The 17,532-nt window shown below is 53.3% G+C and overlaps 6 protein-coding genes across 6 annotated transcripts; 2 read left to right on the forward strand and 4 right to left on the reverse strand.

The window, feature by feature from the left end:
* Positions 1 to 626: 626 nt before the first annotated feature.
* LOC133281687 (olfactory receptor 4D1-like) lies at positions 627 to 2,016 on the reverse strand. Its single transcript, XM_061477465.1, has one exon. The coding sequence runs from the start codon at positions 2,012 to 2,014 to the stop codon at positions 1,073 to 1,075; it is 942 nt and encodes a 313-aa protein (XP_061333449.1). The 5' UTR covers positions 2,015 to 2,016; the 3' UTR covers positions 627 to 1,072.
* Positions 2,017 to 5,836: 3,820 nt separating this feature from the next.
* Positions 5,837 to 6,477, reverse strand: LOC133281698 (feather keratin Cos1-1/Cos1-3/Cos2-1-like). The gene has a single exon (XM_061477480.1). It carries the CDS (start codon positions 6,440 to 6,442, stop codon positions 6,137 to 6,139), a length of 306 nt encoding a protein of 101 aa, XP_061333464.1. The 5' UTR covers positions 6,443 to 6,477; the 3' UTR covers positions 5,837 to 6,136.
* Positions 6,478 to 9,504: 3,027 nt separating this feature from the next.
* Positions 9,505 to 10,002, reverse strand: LOC133281785 (feather keratin Cos1-2-like). The gene has a single exon (XM_061477615.1). The coding sequence runs from the start codon at positions 9,808 to 9,810 to the stop codon at positions 9,505 to 9,507; it is 306 nt and encodes a 101-aa protein (XP_061333599.1). The 5' UTR covers positions 9,811 to 10,002.
* Positions 10,003 to 11,152: 1,150 nt separating this feature from the next.
* Positions 11,153 to 11,745, forward strand: LOC133281786 (feather keratin Cos1-2-like). The gene has a single exon (XM_061477616.1). It carries the CDS (start codon positions 11,311 to 11,313, stop codon positions 11,614 to 11,616), a length of 306 nt encoding a protein of 101 aa, XP_061333600.1. The 5' UTR covers positions 11,153 to 11,310; the 3' UTR covers positions 11,617 to 11,745.
* Positions 11,746 to 14,402: 2,657 nt separating this feature from the next.
* On the reverse strand, positions 14,403 to 15,195 carry LOC133281836 (feather keratin Cos1-1/Cos1-3/Cos2-1-like). Its single transcript, XM_061477682.1, has one exon. The coding sequence runs from the start codon at positions 15,007 to 15,009 to the stop codon at positions 14,704 to 14,706; it is 306 nt and encodes a 101-aa protein (XP_061333666.1). The 5' UTR covers positions 15,010 to 15,195; the 3' UTR covers positions 14,403 to 14,703.
* A 1,143-nt stretch (positions 15,196 to 16,338) lies between these two features.
* Positions 16,339 to 16,837, forward strand: LOC133281835 (feather keratin Cos1-2-like). Its single transcript, XM_061477681.1, has one exon. The coding sequence runs from the start codon at positions 16,506 to 16,508 to the stop codon at positions 16,800 to 16,802; it is 297 nt and encodes a 98-aa protein (XP_061333665.1). The 5' UTR covers positions 16,339 to 16,505; the 3' UTR covers positions 16,803 to 16,837.
* The last annotated feature ends 695 nt before the right edge of the window (positions 16,838 to 17,532 follow it).

The following is a 17,532-nucleotide window of genomic DNA, read 5'->3' on the forward strand; positions in this document are numbered from 1 at the left end:
GATGATGGAGTGTGCCCTCTGTTGTTGCTGGTAGTGTCTGATGGGACAGCCCTACAGCAGTTATGAAAAAGGTTTGTTCTAATGCATTCATTATTTTGGATGTCTCTTTCTTCTTGGAACACAGTCTGAAGCACCTTTAAAAAAGACATGAATTTAAAAGCTTCAAGCATTTGAAATGTAATGTCAAAGTGATTCAGTGTTATTCTATTAGAGTAATTTAAGTATTGTATTGAGTAATATATATAGTCTATATAGAGTATTGTATTAGAATAATTAAGCTTTTTTGTATTGAGAGGTTTCTTCCAGTCTTGTCTTTACAAGGAATAAAATGAGAAAATCAATTCTCTGGCTCTTCTCACAGAGTTCAAAGTAGATCAGCTCCCAGAAGCAAAGTCATTAGAAGCTTAAGTGAAGTTTCCTTAACTCTGGTTCTCCTGTGTTTTAATTATGAAGTTCCAGTAACCCACAGGCAAGTTAAGTTCCCTGGAGGGGGTGAAACAAACACTACATTGAAGATGTAAAAAACCACTTAGCCATTAAGCAGCTGTTGTAAAGTTTCTGAAGTGAGGCAGTGAATTTACCCTGCGATGGCTCCCGCTGCCTGTCCCTTGAGCAAGCAATGCAAAGATCAGCATAACCATATTGATAGGGAAGGTTTCTTTTGCTTGATCTCAATATGGAAACTGTGGTTTTAATGTTGCAGGATTAGGCCCAAGTTGGTTGTATTGGGATACAGTTATGACTGAATGACATAGATAAGGAATTCCTGGTTTCAAAAGAGACAAGTCACTCAGCATTAGAGATGGTAACAGGAATGATGATGGTAAAAAGCCAGCAGGATCCCTCTACTCCTGGAAACAACGTGATTTAGTGTTAACGTGGTGTAACTTGCTCTGGACTCTACAGACTGTATAGATGGGAACTGCACATAACGTAAAGGGATCCAAGTTTCCTCCGACACTTCTCCAGAAAGAATTTCTCTTCTGCAATTGTCTTTGCTGGAAGTTCAGATATTTCAATAATGATAAGTTACACGAGTTACAAAGCAAAAAGATGACCATTTTGCAGGGAGTTAAGCTATTCCCGTTCCTTCTGAGAACAGAACCCTCGAAATAAGTCTCCTGATGGCCTTTTTCATTTCAGTATTTCTCAGGGTGTAGACCATGGGATTCAGCACTGGAACAACCACAGTGAAGAAGATGGAGACCACTTTGTCCAGTGCAAATGTCTTGAAGGGCCGAGCATAGATGAATATCCCTGGAATGAATGTTATACCTATTGCCATTATCTGCGCTATGCAGGTAGAAAAAGCTTTGTGCTTTCCTTTGGTGACCTGCCTCCTTATCTTGACTAAAATGACAGTGTATGAAGTAAGCAGCAAGACAAAAATTATTATGAGGAGTAGGCCACCATTTGAGACCATCAGCAGCTCTATCAGGTAGGTGTCAATGCAGGCCACTTTCAGTACTTGTGGGACATCACAGTGGAAATTGTCCAGAGTGTTAGGACCACAATAAGGTAAAGGGAGAAGCAGAGTAATCTGTGTTGCAGAGTGAATGAATCCTCCTGCCCATGACCCTGCCACTAGACCTAAACACACTGCACGGTTCATTACAGTCAGGTACTGCAAGGGCTTAACAATAGCCACATAGCGATCAGCTGCCATCACTGCAAGAAGAAAGATATGAGCACCACCAATGAAATGGAACAAAAACATGTGAAGCATGCACTCCTTGAGTGGAACAGATCTGGGCTGGGAGAGGAGACTTGACAACAGAATGGGAGTAGTGACTGATGATTCAGCAATATCTGTGAATGCTAAGTTGGCCAGGAAGAAGTACATCGGTGTGCGCAGGTGGTAGTCAGTGATAACAGTGGTGAGGATGGTGATGTTTTCCAAGCAGGTCATCAGATAGACAAGGCAGAAGACTGTGAAGAGGAATTGCTGAATCTTAAGACTGTTGTTAAAACCCAGGAGAACGAATTCTGTTACAGGACTGGTTACGTTCTGCATCTCCAGTTACCATCTGAGAGTGCCTGTGAGGAATTTAGAAGGGAGAGTGAAGTTAGCTTTCAACACCAAGAGGGGTCATCTTTGCACTCCTCTGGATCAGAAATCCCCATCCTAGAACCCTCCTTATATCCCCACACTAAACAGTGCAAATTCTGTTTAGCCCAGGTAGTATCAGTGTTGGGAACTGCTTTCTTTCATCTTCACCTTGGCTTCCCTGAATCTGTACTCTTAAAATCTGGTGTAACTTTACAGTTAGTTGCTCTCCTCATAAACAGACTTTTGTTTCCCCAGCAGTGCAGGCTTTGGCCCCTCCTCAATGCAACAGTTCTTATCCCTAATATTACTTCATTCCATTCAGGCATCAAGAGCCCCTTATTCCACCCAGGACTGCTTTGCCTGCAGTCTCAGAGTTGCCTGGTTCCTCTTCTCCACAGAGGACTCCAAAGAGGAAATAATAAAGGAATAAAAACCCCAACCAAACCCCAAATCCAAACAAACCCCATTTCTGCATCTTCTCTAAGCATCAAAGCAGATGTGAGGAGCAAAGTTACTGTGAAACCTGTACGAACTTTCCTGGGTCTGAACAAAAATGGTTTTGCTAATGCCACTAATGGATTCCTGCTCTGGCAAACAGTGTTTACTGGGCTACTCCTCTGTAAGTCAAAGGGAAACAGGATATACTGCACATTTCTTTGCAGGCATGTCTTACCAGTTGACAGATTCTTTTATGCTATGGACAATAAGCCTTGCTTGCTGCTGCTTGCTTTTGTAGGGGATGAAGTATACAGAGTCAGTTGGTTTGACACACTTTGCTGAATGGCTGGCACGGACAAAGCCTGAATTTGGGACATTGCCTCTTCGTGTGTATGTCCCCTTGCATGGAGAGTCAGTGCTCACTTCAGAGACGAACCACAGGATAAACCGATCAGGGATTGCCAGAGAATTTGGGCTTGTGCTGTGGTTCTGTCAGTAAAGAATTTAGAGTAGTCTATTCCTCCTTATCCTGTTAGATTTTCATTTAAAGCAATACACAGGGTATTGCTGTGACTATCAATACCCTGGAAACAGATGTCGGGAGCAGGAAGAGATGCCTGCTCTGCAATGGAAGGCAAGCCAGGGACTGAGAGTGACAGCAAGGCAGCCAGAAGCAGCCCAGCTCACCAGCAAAGCTCGCCCCATAGTGCACACAAAGAAAGAGCAAAGCAGAATCATTGATAGTAACCAGTTAGCCCAGCGATTGCCAGAGGGAAAAGGATGCCAGGGAACAAGACAATGACACCACTAAGCTCAATGTGAGAAGCAGAGCAAAAGAAGGATAAGTTGCGTGAGACACTCAGGCACATTCAAACACACTTCAGTGATACTTGCCAAAATTACCCTTCCAGTTGAGCTCAGGGGAAGGTGGCTCTCTCCAGCAAGGCTCAGGGCTGGGTTCTTGGGTGGCAGGTTGGCACCCAACAGCTTCTCCTGCCCCACATCTGCACACTGTAGCTGCTTTACCTTCTCAATTTCCTACAGCAGCTACCAGTGCTGCTGCTGATCAGAAAGTCCACAGTGGCATCATTCCAGCACTTTCAGATGTTCTATTGTCACTTGCTGATCCAAGATCATCCACGTTTTATTCGCACTGGGCTGGCACAGCATACCCCCAGCATAGCAAGGGCAAGAAACAAGAAGAGGACGTAAGTTTAAAAGTTTAAGTCCTGAACCAGTTGGCAAATAGCGTCCCCAGATGAGGCTTCCTGCAGGGATTATGTCATAAGGGAATGAATTAAAAAGTTCCTGCGTTTTTTATTCCATAGGTGGTAATCCCACAAGCACAAGAGGCTCAGTAAATGTCCTTCTGTCCTCCATGACCCTGAATACTCCATGTGACTCCCTGCAGTACTGAGTCCCATGACAGGACCATATCAGTAGTCAACAGGTAAAACCTGGTTGCCATCTCCTCCTTTCCCTCTGCCTCTCCCTCTCTCTCTTCTCATAGAGGAGGTGCTTCAGCCCCCTGATCAGTTCTGTGGCCCTCCTTGGACCAGCTCAAGCGGGTCCATGTGTTCCTTATCCTGGTGGCCCCAGACCTGAATGGAGTACTCCAGCTGGGGTCTCACAAGAGCAGAGTAAAAGGGCAGAATCCCTTCCCTTGACCTTCTGGTCCTTCTCCTTTTGATACAGCCCAGCACATGGCAGTTTCTGGGTTGAAAGCACACACTGCCAGCTCATGTTGAGTTTTTCATCAGCCAACACCTCCAAGTCCTGCTCAGGGCTGCTCTCAATCCATTCATCACCCAGCCTTTGCCCATGGTTGGGATTGCCCCAAGCCAGGCAGAGCACCCTGCTCTTGACCTTGCTGACCTCCGTGAAGTTCACCCCGGCCCACCTCTCCAGCCTGTCAGGGGCCTTCTGGATGGCATCCCTTCCCTCTAGAGCATCAGCCAGCACTCAGCCTGTCATCATCCGCAGACCTGGTGAGAGTGCCCTCAGTCCTGCTCTCCATGTCCCCAACAAAGATGTCAAATAATATTGGCCCCAGTCTGGACCCCTCATCACTGGTCCCCCCTTGGACATTGAGTCATTAACCACCCAGCCTATGCCTTATCCTCCTGGTCCACAGCTCCCCATTTTAGAGACAAGTATGTTGTGTGGGTCAGTACCAGATGCTTTGCAGAAGTCCAGGTAGATGATGTCCCTTTCCCTTAACCATCAATGTTGTAACCCCATCATAGAAGGCCACCAAATTTGTCAGGCATGATTTTCCCTTAGGGAAGGCATGTCACCAGTCACCTCCTTATTTTCCATGTGCCTTTGCATATTTTCCAGGGGGATGTGCTGCATGACGTTGCTGGACATCAAGGTGAGACTGACTGGTCTGTCGTTCCCCACAGTTGTTCCTGTAATATGAGTTACAAGTTTGGCTCTAAGCAATAATGATCACAAAAATGAACTCATGATTTAGAGCCAAAAGAACCATCAGTGATTCTGTGACTAAATTATCATCTTGATTTTAATTCAGTTGAAATGGTGAACCTTCCTCCTCCTGCTCCTCCTCCTCCTTCTCAAGGAGGAAGGAAGGAAGGAGACTCGGTGAAATTCCTCGTACAGGTATTTCCTGATAAATGTTCAAAGTATATTTTTAGTACAGAGAGGAAAAAAGGAAAGGTAAACTCATCTACAGTGTTGTACATAGGAAAAACACATATCCAACAATAGTGCTGACCAAATGAAATGTACTATGTATCTTCAAGGATTAGCATCATTTCTACCATAAGTTCTCATTTGCTGTAAATGCAAAGGATTCAAAGGAGATAAAATAAGACGAGAACAGTCTTCGTTTAGAGGGATTTGTGTTTCGAAACTTGTGCATATTATCTCTTTTTGGCACAGTTTTATAGTTTCATTAATTAATTCCTGGCTAGTGTGGGAAACACGGTGCAAAGAGGGAATCTGACAGTGCCGGTTCCTCTCAACAGACCTGTTCATTTTGGTTGTAAAACCTTGCTTTCACTTTGGAAATATCAGAAGGCCTATATAGAGAAAACCTCATTATTGATAAAAACGTGGAAATTGAAGAGTCACAGCTCCTCTAGCCATAAAATGTATGCCAATGCAATACTTGTGTGGCCAGCCAGCAACTGGGCTTAAACCATTTAATATTTGCTCTCTAGAAGTCACATAAACCATGTGAGGTATTCGCTCCACTTCCAAACAATGAAGTAGTGCCCAGGGTTGTTCTGGTGAATGATTCATCTACCAATGCTGATTTCTAAAGACTTCAAATGAAACGTGTTCTCAAAGGTGCAGAAGGAATAAGGACTCGGAGGCCCAGGCTTGGATGCAGCACAACTTTAATGAGGGTAAAGAAGAAAAGGAGGTGGCTCCCAGGGAGCACCAGGGGCAGCCACCAAGAGGCGGTGCAGCTCCTGCAGGGTGTCCGTCTGCCTGTCCCTCACTGGGAGGGAGGAGGGAGGGAGGCCAAGAGGTCCCCACGGGGCTGGTGCGGGAGGTGGAGACAGGAAAGGAATGGAGAGGACAGTGGGAGAAGGAAACAGCGCCGCGAAGCTCTATCTCCTGTGCAGATCCATGGTGTGAGGTCGTGGATGTTCCTGCCTGAGGACGCAGCCAGCAGCTTTAGCAGGGTCTGCACCTGGTGCCGCAGTAGCGATTGGTGATGCAGGAGAGGTCGAAGCCCCCGGAGTTGATGGGCACTCCCTCACAGCTGAGGATGCTGCCAACGGCGGCGGAGGTGGAGGAGCCCACAACGGTGTTCTGAGGGAAGGAGCTGAGGATGGGGCCGGGCAGGGTCACCACCACGGGGGAAGGCTCAATGACGACGGTGGAGCTCTGGCACTGCCTGACACAGCACTCATTGCAGCTGTTGGCCAGCGGGGTCGGGCCGCAGGGCTGGCAGGGCACGCACGGGTTGCAGCAGGACATGTCTGGATGCTGGAGCTTCACCTGGACACAGGGCAGGGGCAAGCAGAGGATGGGACATGGCAGCAGCAGCTCTGCACCCAAGCCTGGGCAAGCCAAGGCACCTCCCGGCCCAGCACACGCTGACCACCTCCAAGCCCAGCAGCCGCCTCAGCTCAGTCCCAGCCTCTCTCTGCACAAGCCCTTCTCTCCCCTTCCCTCTGCCCCCCTCCGAGAAGCAGCTCCCAGCCCTGCGCTAGCACAGCCCCCATCAGCTGAGAGCCCCGGGGAGGAACGACCTGCTCTGGAAGCAGCAGCACAAGAGGCTTCGCACTCACCTGATTGCCAGGAGAAGGAGGCCAGAGAAGTGGATGAGGAGCACAGACCTGGGCTGCCTTTTATAGTCGTCCTGCAGTGCCTCAGGCCCACAGGCACCTCTGTGGCAGCAGGAATTTCCTGGCAAGCCCATGGCAAATGCAAACCCTCCCAGGTAATGGCAGGGGCCGTGTCCCGGTTTCCGGCACTGCTGCCTTTTCATTTCCCGGCTCATGTGCTTTGCCATAGGAAGGCTTCTGTCAGTGCCGGGATGAGAAGCCCAAGGGTTTCCGGGGCAGAACCACGTGAGCGCAGCAGAAGCCTCCCATCAAGGGCTGGTGCATCCCGTGCAGGCAGGGGATGTGCTCCTGGCTCATTCCTGTGGGCTTGCTTGTGGCCACGCTGTGGGAAATGGGCACCGCTCTCGTGCTTCTCTTCCGCATGCCCAAGGACTGCCACAGGAGAGGACATGGCACAGCCTTTCCTCTTGCTCCCCTCAGCTCTCTCTGAGGAAAAGCCATTGTTGTGTGCATTTAACCTAAGATACAACTGGCTTGCTTGATATTAGCAGAAGAACCAGGCAGCTTTCAAGGCTATTCAAAGGATATTCAAAATCTTTACAATTCTCAGATAGTACTGTGACTATCCTGGAGGAGAAGGAGGATCCTGGAAGGGAAGAAGGGAGGAAGGAAGGACGGAAGGTGTTTGCGCCGCCGGTTGGCTCTTTCTGCAAAGGACAAGGATGTAATTGTGAATAGCTCCCAGCAGATGGCTCCCGAGGGACAAAGGTGCCCGGGAGCGCACGCAGATGAGCTCCGTGACCACCGCTCGATCGTGTCATAACCAGGCACTACCACGGACAACAAAAGGAGAACACGTTCTGGTCAGATCCGTCGATATCTCCACCCTTCTTGCCCCATGCTGCCCACCAAAAGGGACTTTTGTAGTTTAAAACCAGTCAGCAACCAAGTACAGCACAGCCGCTGGCTCAAACGCTCCCTTCAGCCCCTGGCGGGATGGGGAGGAGAATGGGAAGCAAGTAAAACCCACGGGTTGAGATTAAGAACCCGCCTGGTCTGGCGTGGGATCGTCCATGGGCTGCAGTGTGGATTTCTGCTCCACCACGGTCTTTCCTTTGGGCTGCACAGGAATCTCTCCCCCACCACCTGGAGCACCTTCTCCACCTCTTCCTGCCCTGGCCTTGCTGTTTACAGGACTGGTTCTCAAGTGGGTTTTCCCTCACTTCCTGGGCAGTGTTCTGCCCTTTCTTAAACACCTTTCCACAGAGGCACCACCAGAGTGATGGGCTCAGCATTAGGCAGCACCGAGCCCATTTTGGAGCTGGCTGGATCTGATTCTTTCAGACATGGGTGAAGCCCCTGGATTGTTCTCACAGAAACCACCCCGGCACCCTTCCTCCTCCTGCTACCAAAGCCTTGCCACACAAGCCCAGGGGAGTGGGTCCAACAGAGCATGAGAAATTACAGAAATAGAAGTTTCAAAGGAAAATGTCCATGGTAGATCCTTTAGGAAGTGGAAGTGCTGGAGGTAATTATGGTGATCTCCTTAACATTATCATCATCAGATCTCAACTGCTGTATTCCACATTCACCCTGGGCTCCACTGACCCTCCTTCACACTTTTTCCCAAAGGATTCTGCCCATCAGGTCACCAAGAGGACAAAAATCTGCTCTTATGAGTGCAGGGTTGCAATTTTGCCTTCTGCTTTCACTGCCACTGCAGACTCTAAACAAGAGAGCTATCCCAGCCTTTCTCTAGAACCCCAAAAGCTCATAGGTCTTGAAACTGTCCTGCACGACACCCTTGTCTCTAAAATGGAGAGGCATAGATGTGATGGATGGACCACTTGGTAGGTAAGCAGTTGGCTAGATGCTTGCACTTGAAGAGTCTCTTATGTAGACAGGGTGAGAGAGCTGGACTTGTTCGGCCTGGAGAAGAGAAGGCTCCGGAAGACCTTAGAGTATCGCCCAGTGTCTAAGGGGGGCTAAAGGAAAGCTGGAGAGGGACTTTTGATGAAGGGCATGTAATAATAGTACAACAGTAATGGATTTCAACTGAAGGAAGGTAGATTCAGATGAAATATTACCAAGAAACTCTTCCCTGTGAGGGTGCTGAGGCGCTGGCACAGGGTGCCCAGAGAAGCTGTGGCTGCGCCATCCCTGACAGTGCTCAAGGCCAGGCTGGACACAGGGGCTTGGAGCAAGGTGCTCTAGTGGAAGTTGTCCATGCTTGTGGTAGGGGAATTTGAATGAGATAAGGTTTAGTGTCTCTTGGAAACCAAAATGTTCAACGGTTCTATAATTTCATGAAACATGAAATTAATTTACCATGTTTCCACGTGACAAAATCCACTGCAGTGACGCTGATCCCTCCCACCTCCAACTTTTCCCCTGAACAGAGTGGAACGGTTCCTCGAAGAAGAAATAAGGACTTGGAGGCCCAGGCTTGGATGCAGCACAACTTTAATGAGGGTAAAGAAGAAAAGGAGGTGGCTCCCAGGGAGCACCAGGGGCAGCCACCAAGAGGCGGTGCAGCTCCTGCAGGGTGTCCGTCTGCCTGTCCCTCACTGAGAGGGAGGGAGGGAGGGAGGGAGGCCAAGAGATCCCCACGGGGCTGGTGTGGGAGGTGGAGACAGGAAAGGAATGGAGAGGACAGTGGGAGAAGGAAACAGCGCCGCGAAGCTCTATCTCCTGTGCAGATCCATGGTGGGAGGTCGCGGATGTTCCTGCCTGAGGACGCAGCCAGCAGCTTTAGCAGGGTCTGCACCTGGTGCCGCAGTAGCGGTTGGTGATGCAGGAGAGGTCAAAGCCCCCGGAGTTGATGGGCACTCCCTCACAGCTGAGGATGCTGCCAACGGCGGCGGAGGTGGAGGAGCCCACAACGGTGTTCTGAGGGAAGGAGCTGAGGATGGGGCCGGGCAGGGTCACCACCACGGCGGAGGGCTGGATGGCGATGGTGGAGCTCTGGCACTGCCTGACACAGCACTCATTGCAGCTGTTGGCCAGCGGGGTCGGGCCGCAGGGCTGGCAGGGCACGCACGGGTTGCAGCAGGACATGTCTGGATGCTGGAGCTTCACCTGGACACAGGGCAGGGGCAAGCAGAGGATGGGACACGGCAGCAGCAGCTCTGCACCCAAGCCTGGGCAAGCCAAGGCACCTCCTGGCCCAGCACACGCTGACCACCTCCAAGCCCAGCAGCCGCCTCAGCTCAGTCCCAGCCTCTCTCTGCACAAGCCCTTCTCTCCCCTTCCCTCTGCCCCCCCACCGAGAAGCAGCTCCCAGGCCTGCGCTAGCACAGCCCCCATCAGCTGAGAGCCCCGGGGAGGAACGACCTGCTCTGGAAGCAGCAGCACAAGAGGCTTCGCACTCACCTGATTGCCAGGAGAAGGAGGCCAGAGAAGTGGATGAGGAGCACAGACCTGGGCTGCCTTTTATAGTCGTCCTGCAGTGCCTCAGGCCCACAGGCACCTCTGTGGCAGCAGGAATTTCCTGGCAAGCCCATGGCAAATGCAAACCCTCCCAGGTAATGGCAGGGGCCGTGTCCCGGTTTCCGGCACTGCTGCCTTTTCATTTCCCGGCTCATGTGCTTTGCCATAGGAAGGCTTCTGTCAGTGCCGGGATGAGAAGCCCAAGGGTTTCCGGGGCAGAACCACGTGAGCGCAGCAGAAGCCTCCCATCAAGGGCTGGTGCATCCCGTGCAGGCAGGGGATGTGCTCCTGGCTCATTCCTGTGGGATTGCTTGTGGCCACGCTGTGGGAAATGGGCACCGCTCTCGTGCTTCTCTTCCGCATGCCCAAGGACTGCCACAGGAGAGGACATGGCACAGCCTTTCCTCTTGCTCCCCTCAGCTCTCTGAGGGAAGGCCATTGCTGTGTGCAGATGGGCTTCTGCTGGCAGGGCTGGACCCTACTGCAACACCAACAGTGCTCTCAGGACACCTGTGCTGGGCCTACACTTGTGGGCTCCTCCTCTGCAAACCCTTGGGCTTCTCATCCCGGCACTGACAGAAGCCTTCCTATGGCAAAGCACATGAGCCGGGAAATGAAAAGGCAGCAGTGCCGGAAACCGGGACACGGCCCCTGCCATTACCTGGGAGGGTTTGCATTTGCCATGGGCTTGCCAGGAAATTCCTGCTGCCACAAAGGTGCCTGTGGGCCTGAGGCACTGCAGGACGACTATAAAAGGCAGCCCAGGTCTGTGCTCCTCATCCACTTCTCTGGCCTCCTTCTCCTGGCAATCAGGTGAGTGCAAAGCCTCTTGTGCTGCTGCTTCCAGAGCAGGTCGTTCCTCCCCGGGGCTCTCAGCTGATGGGGGCTGTGCTAGCGCAGGGCTGGGAGCTGCTTCTCGGTGGGGGGGCAGAGGGAAGGGGAGAGAAGGGCTTGTGCAGAGAGAGGCTGGGACTGAGCTGAGGCGGCTGCTGGGCTTGGAGGTGGTCAGCGTGTGCTGGGCCGGGAGGTGCCTTGGCTTGCCCAGGCTTGGGTGCAGAGCTGCTGCTGCCGTGTCCCATCCTCTGCTTGCCCCTGCCCTGTGTCCAGGTGAAGCTCCAGCATCCAGACATGTCCTGCTGCAACCCGTGCGTGCCCTGCCAGCCCTGCGGCCCGACCCCGCTGGCCAACAGCTGCAATGAGTGCTGTGTCAGGCAGTGCCAGAGCTCCACCGTCGTCATTGAGCCTTCCCCCGTGGTGGTGACCCTGCCCGGCCCCATCCTCAGCTCCTTCCCTCAGAACACCGTTGTGGGCTCCTCCACCTCCGCCGCCGTTGGCAGCATCCTCAGCTGTGAGGGAGTGCCCATCAACTCCGGGGGCTTCGACCTCTCCTGCATCACCAACCGCTACTGCGGCTCCAGGTGCAGACCCTGCTAAAGCTGCTGGCTGCGTCCTCAGGCAGGAACATCCACGACCTCACACCATGGATCTGCACAGGAGATAGAGCTTCGCGGCGCTGTTTCCTTCTCCCACTGTCCTCTCCATTCCTTTCCTGTCTCCATCTCCCACACCAGCCCCGTGGGGACCTCTTGGCCTCCCTCCCTCCCTCCCTCCCTCCCAGTGAGGGACAGGCAGACGGACACCCTGCAGGAGCTGCACCGCCTCTTGGTGGCTGCCCCTGGTGCTCCCTGGGAGCCACCTCCTTTTCTTCTTTACCCTCATTAAAGTTGTGCTGCATCCAAGCCTGGGCCTCCGAGTCCTCCTTCCTTCTGTGGGAGATCCTCAAGTCTGCTTCCCCTTGGAGGTAGTAAAAACATCCCTGGCTTCTCCACCGACAATGGCCATCAGTGAGAGCATGGCTCCAAAGGGTGGCAGGAGCGGGCATGAGGAGTCAAGACTGCTCAGAAGAGCACACGGCTTCTTCTCTGATCTTCTCTCTGCCATCCTCTCTCCTACCTCAGCTAGTACGCTGTCCCTGCATGCCCAGCACACGTGGTTACAAGCAGATGAGATCCTACCTCATGCAGTCCTTCAGCACCTGTCAGAGCCCACCTCTCTCCAGGCATGCAGGGCTGAGGTAACCCAGCACTTAGGAAAATGACAGTGGTAACACCAGAGTCCCCCAGGTTAGGTGACAGACATGGGGAGCTGATAAAAATCCCCACAATCCAGGAATAAGTGGTGCTCCACTTAGACATACACCTGTCTATGGGTCTGGAAGGTTCCAAGCAAGATGGCTGAAGGATCTGGCAGAGGAGCGTGCCAAGCCACTCTCCATCACTGATCAGCAGTCCTGGTGTAGTGGGCAGATCCCCAGATGTTGGAGGTTGGCCACTGTGATGTTTCTTTAGAAAAAGGCAGGGAGGATTTTCCCAAAGCTCCAGGCCTGTCAGCCTGAGCTCGGTGCTGGGGAAGGTCATGGAGCAGATGATCCTTGGTGAGACCATAAGGCACGTACTGGAAAATTTCGGTATCAGACCCATTTCACACGGGTTCCTGAAGGGCATGTACTGTTTGACCAGCCTGAACTCTTTCTATGACAGGGTGAACCACCTAGGTGATGAGGGAAAGGCTGTGGACATTGTCTATTTGACTTTCCTGAAGCTTTTGACACTGTCCCATATCGTTCTGCTGGAGAAAGTGGTTCCTCATGGCCTGGAAGTGTGGATTCCTTGCTGGATTGAAAATGGCTCGAAGGCGGATTCCAAATAGTGGTCATAAATGGCGTCACATCTAGTTGGCGACTGATTACTAGTGGTGGTCCTCAGAGTTTGGTCCTGGGGCCAGTGTTTACAATCTTCGTTGGTGATCTGGGTGAGGGGATGGAGGGCACCCTCAGTGACTTTGTGGACAACACCACGTTGGGTGGGAGTGTTGATCTTCCGAAGGATAGGAATCTCTGGAGAGGGATCTGGACAAGCTGGATCCGTGGGCTGTGGCCAATGGAAGAGGTTCAACAAGGCAAAGTGCTGTAGCCTGCGTTTGGGCCACAACAACCCCCTGCAAAGCTCCAGGCCTGGGGAAGAGTGGCTGGAAACTGCCCATGAAAAGGACCTGGGGGTGCTGGTTGGTGGATGTGAACATGGCCCATGTAATGCCCAGGCAGCCAAGAAGGCCAAGGGAATCCTGGTCTGGAACAGACATAGTGTGGCTAGCAGGACCAGGGCATTTGAGGCTGCACCTAAAATCCCGTGATCATTTCTGTCCCTCTCACTACAAGAGACACACTGAGGAGCTGGAGTGGGGCCAGAGAAGGGCGGTGGAGCTGGTGAAGGGCCTGGAGCACAGTGTGATGGGGAACAGCTAAAGGACATAGGGAACTTTAGTCTGGACCTTCTCTCTCTCTCCAGCTACCTGACAGGAGGTTGTAGTGAGGTGGGGTTGGGCTCTTCTGCCCGGTAAGAAGTCATAGAAGAAAAGGAAATGCCTCAAGCTACACCAGGGGAGGTTTAGAGTGGAGATTAGGGCCAATTTCTACATCAAGAGTGCGATCAGGAATTGGAACAGGCTGCCCAGGGAAGTGGTGCAATTTGAACAGCCCCGGGAGCCTTAAACAACGTGCACATGAGGGCCTTAGTGACAATGATTACTGGTGGATCTGGCAGTGCTGGGGAAGGGTTGCACTTGATGATCTCAAAGGTCCGTTCCAACCTCACTGATTCTATGATTTTATGAGAGGGGCCAGGATTTAGAGCATTAGCCAGGGCTGGAGACCAAGGCCTACAAAGGAAATTTTCAAGTATCATTGAAAAGCACATCTATGTTTGCATTCTTAAGGAAGCCACATTCATTTCATCAGGGAAGATGAGCACCTGAAATAGGATGAGATCCTGCTGGGGGTGCTGGGTTCACAGGAAGTGGGGACCCTGTTGGACAGCCTGGGCTGGCTGCTGCCAGTCCTAAGTGTTGGGATAACTCACCTGTTCATGCCTGAAGAGAGCTGGCCCCTGCCAGGTGCTGAGGGACTGCATGAGGCAGGATCTCATCTGCCTGTGCCCGTGTGTGCTGGGCATGTAAGGGTGGTGTGCTGGGTGATGTAGGGGAGAGGAAGGCAGAGACAGTGGGCTGTCCTCAGGCAGCATTGTCTCACCATGCCAACTACTGCCACCCTTTAGAGACATCCCCTCACTTATGTAGTTTAGCCAGAGATGTCTTTGTCACGTCCAAGAGGAAGCAGACTTGAGGATTTCCCACAGAAGGAACGAGGACTCGGAGGCCCAGGCTTGGATGCAGCACAACTTTAATGAGGGTAAAGAAGAAAAGGAGGTGGCTCCCAGGGAGCACCAGGGGCAGCCACCAAGAGGCGGTGCAGCTCCTGCAGGGTGTCCGTCTGCCTGTCCCTCACTGGGAGGGAGGGAGGGAGGGAGGCCAAGGGGTCCCCACGGGGCTGGTGTGGGAGGTGGAGACAGGAAAGGAATGGAGAGGACAGTGGGAGAAGGAAACAGCGCCGCGAAGCTCTATCTCCTCTCCAGATCCATGGTGTGAGGTCGGGGATGTTCCTGCCTGAGGACGCAGCCAGCAGCTTTAGCAGGGTCTGCACCTGGTGCCGCAGTAGCGGTTGGTGATGCAGGAGAGGTCGAAGCCCCCGGAGTTGATGGGCACTCCCTCACAGCTGAGGATGCTGCCAACGGCGGCGGAGGTGGAGGAGCCCACAACGGTGTTCTGAGGGAAGGAGCTGAGGATGGGGCCGGGCAGGGTCACCACCACGGGGGAAGGCTCAATGACGACGGTGGAGCTCTGGCACTGCCTGACACAGCACTCATTGCAGCTGTTGGCCAGCGGGGTCGGGCCGCAGGGCTGGCAGGGCACGCACGGGTTGCAGCAGGACATGTCTGGATGCTGGAGCTTCACCTGGACACAGGGCAGGGGCAAGCAGAGGATGGGACACGGCAGCAGCAGCTCTGCACCCAAGCCTGGGCAAGCCAAGGCACCTCCTGGCCCAGCACACGCTGACCACCTCCAAGCCCAGCAGCCGCCTCAGCTCAGTCCCAGCCTCTCTCTGCACAAGCCCTTCTCTCCCCTTCCCTCTGCCCCTCGAGAAGCAGCTCCCAGCCCTGCGCTAGCACAGCCCCCATCAGCTGAGAGCCCCGGGGAGGAACGACCTGCTCTGGAAGCAGCAGCACAAGAGGCTTCGCACTCACCTGATTGCCAGGAGAAGGAGGCCAGAGAAGTGGATGAGGAGCACAGACCTGGGCTGCCTTTTATAGTCGTCCTGCAGTGCCTCAGGCCCACAGGCACCTCTGTGGCAGCAGGAATTTCCTGGCAAGCCCATGGCAAATGCAAACCCTCCCAGGTAATGGCAGGGGCCGTGTCCCGGTTTCCGGCACTGCTGCCTTTTCATTTCCCGGCTCATGTGCTTTGCCATAGGAAGGCTTCTGTCAGTGCCGGGATGAGAAGCCCAAGGGTTTCCGGGGCAGAACCACGTGAGTGCAGCAGAAGCCTCACATCAAGGGCTGGTGCATCCCGTGCAGGCAGGGGATGTGCTCCTGGCTCATTCCTGTGGGATTGCTTGTGGCCACACTGTGGGAAATGGGCACCGCTCTCGTGCTTCTCTTCCGCATGCCCAAGGACTGCCACAGGAGAGGACATGGCACAGCCTTTCCTCTTGCTCCCCTCAGCTCTCTGAGGGAAGGCCATTGCTGTGTGCAGATGGGCTTCTGCTGGCAGGGCTGGACACTACTGCAACACCAACAGTGCTCTCAGGACACCTGTGCTGGGCCTACAGTTGTGGGCTCCTCCTCTGCAAACCCTTGGGCTTCTCATCCCGGCACTGACAGAAGCCTTCCTATGGCAAAGCACATGAGCCGGGAAATTAAAAGGCAACAGTGCCGGAAACCGGGACACGGCCCCTGCCATTACCTGGGAGGGTTTGCATTTGCCATGGGCTTGCCAGGAAATTCCTGCTGCCACAGAGGTGCCTGTGGGCCTGAGGCACTGCAGGACGACTATAAAAGGCAGCCCAGGTCTGTGCTCCTCATCCACTTCTCTGGCCTCCTTCTCCTGGCAATCAGGTGAGTGCGAAGCCTCTTGTGCTGCTGCTTCCAGAGCAGGTCGTTCCTCCCCGGGGCTCTCAGCTGATGGGGGCTGTGCTAGTGCAGGGCTGGGAGCTGCTTCTCAGTGGGGGGGCAGAGGGAAGGGGAGAGAAGGGCTGGTGCAGAGAGAGGCTGGGACTGAGCTGAGGCGGCTGCTGGGCTTGGAGGTGGTCAGCGTGTGCTGGGCCAGGAGGTGCCTTGGCTTGCCCAGGCTTGGGTGCAGAGCTGCTGCTGCCGTGTCCCATCCTCTGCTTGCCCCTGCCCTGTGTCCAGGTGAAGCTCCAGCATCCAGACATGTCCTGCTGCAACCCGTGCGTGCCCTGCCAGCCCTGCGGCCCGACCCCGCTGGCCAACAGCTGCAATGAGTGCTGTGTCAGGCAGTGCCAGAGCTCCACCATCGCCATCCAGCCCTCCGCCGTGGTGGTGACCCTGCCCGGCCCCATCCTCAGCTCCTTCCCTCAGAACACCGTTGTGGGCTCCTCCACCTCCGCCGCCGTTGGCAGCATCCTCAGCTGTGAGGGAGTGCCCATCAACTCCGGGGGCTTCGACCTCTCCTGCATCACCAACCGCTACTGCTGCAGACCCTGCTAAAGCTGCTGCCAGCATCCTCGGGCAAGGACCTCCACGACCTCTCACCATGGATCTGCACAGGAGATAGAGCTTCGCGGCGCTGTTTCCTTCTCCCACTGTCCTCTCCATTCCTTTCCTGTCTCCACCTCCCGCACCAGCCCCGTGGGGACCTCTTGGCCTCCCTCCCTCCTCCCTCCCAGTGAGGGACAGGCAGACGGACACCCTGCAGGAGCTGCACCGCATCTTGGTGGCTGCCTCCAGTGCTCCCTGGGAGCCACCTCCTTTTCTTCTTTACCCTCATTAAAGTTGTGCTGCATCCAAGCATGGGCCTCCGAGTCCTTATTCCTTCTGCAGGAATTCTTCTGTTTCCTGTATTATTTCTCCTCTGAGTGACACAATGGCTTCACTGTGCTTATATATCCATTTAGACGTAAACCATTGGCTAAATCTTTGACTACGTGTGCATCCAGTGGAACTACACTAACCTCTGTGAAGTGGTTTAGGAAGCAGGGGTGTCATTTCTTGATGTCGTAAACATATTTCTTGTTTTCCCTTAAGATTGAAGCGCACCAGTTCATTTGCTACAGCCAGCCAACAGGCCAAGGAAATGGCTTTCCTGGTGACGAGGGTAGTCTTCCTTATTTATGACTCAACAGTGGTGGAACGGGGTGTTGCAGTCAGTACACAGCAATTCCTTTGTGCCATTGTTTCCTCTTCATACTTTTCCTCTTCTGCATCATGAGCCTTTAGT

Source organism: Pezoporus flaviventris, unplaced genomic scaffold (genome assembly GCF_033815535.1).
Source record: "Pezoporus flaviventris isolate CSIRO_AGI_PZ_B2104156 unplaced genomic scaffold, CSIRO_AGI_Pfla_v1 ptg000107l, whole genome shotgun sequence".
NCBI lineage: Eukaryota > Metazoa > Chordata > Aves > Psittaciformes > Psittacidae > Pezoporus > Pezoporus flaviventris.

What these genes read in the sequence shown, in the direction of transcription:
- LOC133281687 (XM_061477465.1), bottom strand. Translation starts at nt 2,014, where the DNA reads ATGCAGAACGTAACCAGTCCTGTAACAGAATTCGTTCTCCTGGGTTTT.
- LOC133281698 (XM_061477480.1), bottom strand. Translation starts at nt 6,442, where the DNA reads ATGTCCTGCTGCAACCCGTGCGTGCCCTGCCAGCCCTGCGGCCCGACC.
- LOC133281785 (XM_061477615.1), bottom strand. Translation starts at nt 9,810, where the DNA reads ATGTCCTGCTGCAACCCGTGCGTGCCCTGCCAGCCCTGCGGCCCGACC.
- LOC133281786 (XM_061477616.1), top strand. Translation starts at nt 11,311, where the DNA reads ATGTCCTGCTGCAACCCGTGCGTGCCCTGCCAGCCCTGCGGCCCGACC.
- LOC133281836 (XM_061477682.1), bottom strand. Translation starts at nt 15,009, where the DNA reads ATGTCCTGCTGCAACCCGTGCGTGCCCTGCCAGCCCTGCGGCCCGACC.
- LOC133281835 (XM_061477681.1), top strand. Translation starts at nt 16,506, where the DNA reads ATGTCCTGCTGCAACCCGTGCGTGCCCTGCCAGCCCTGCGGCCCGACC.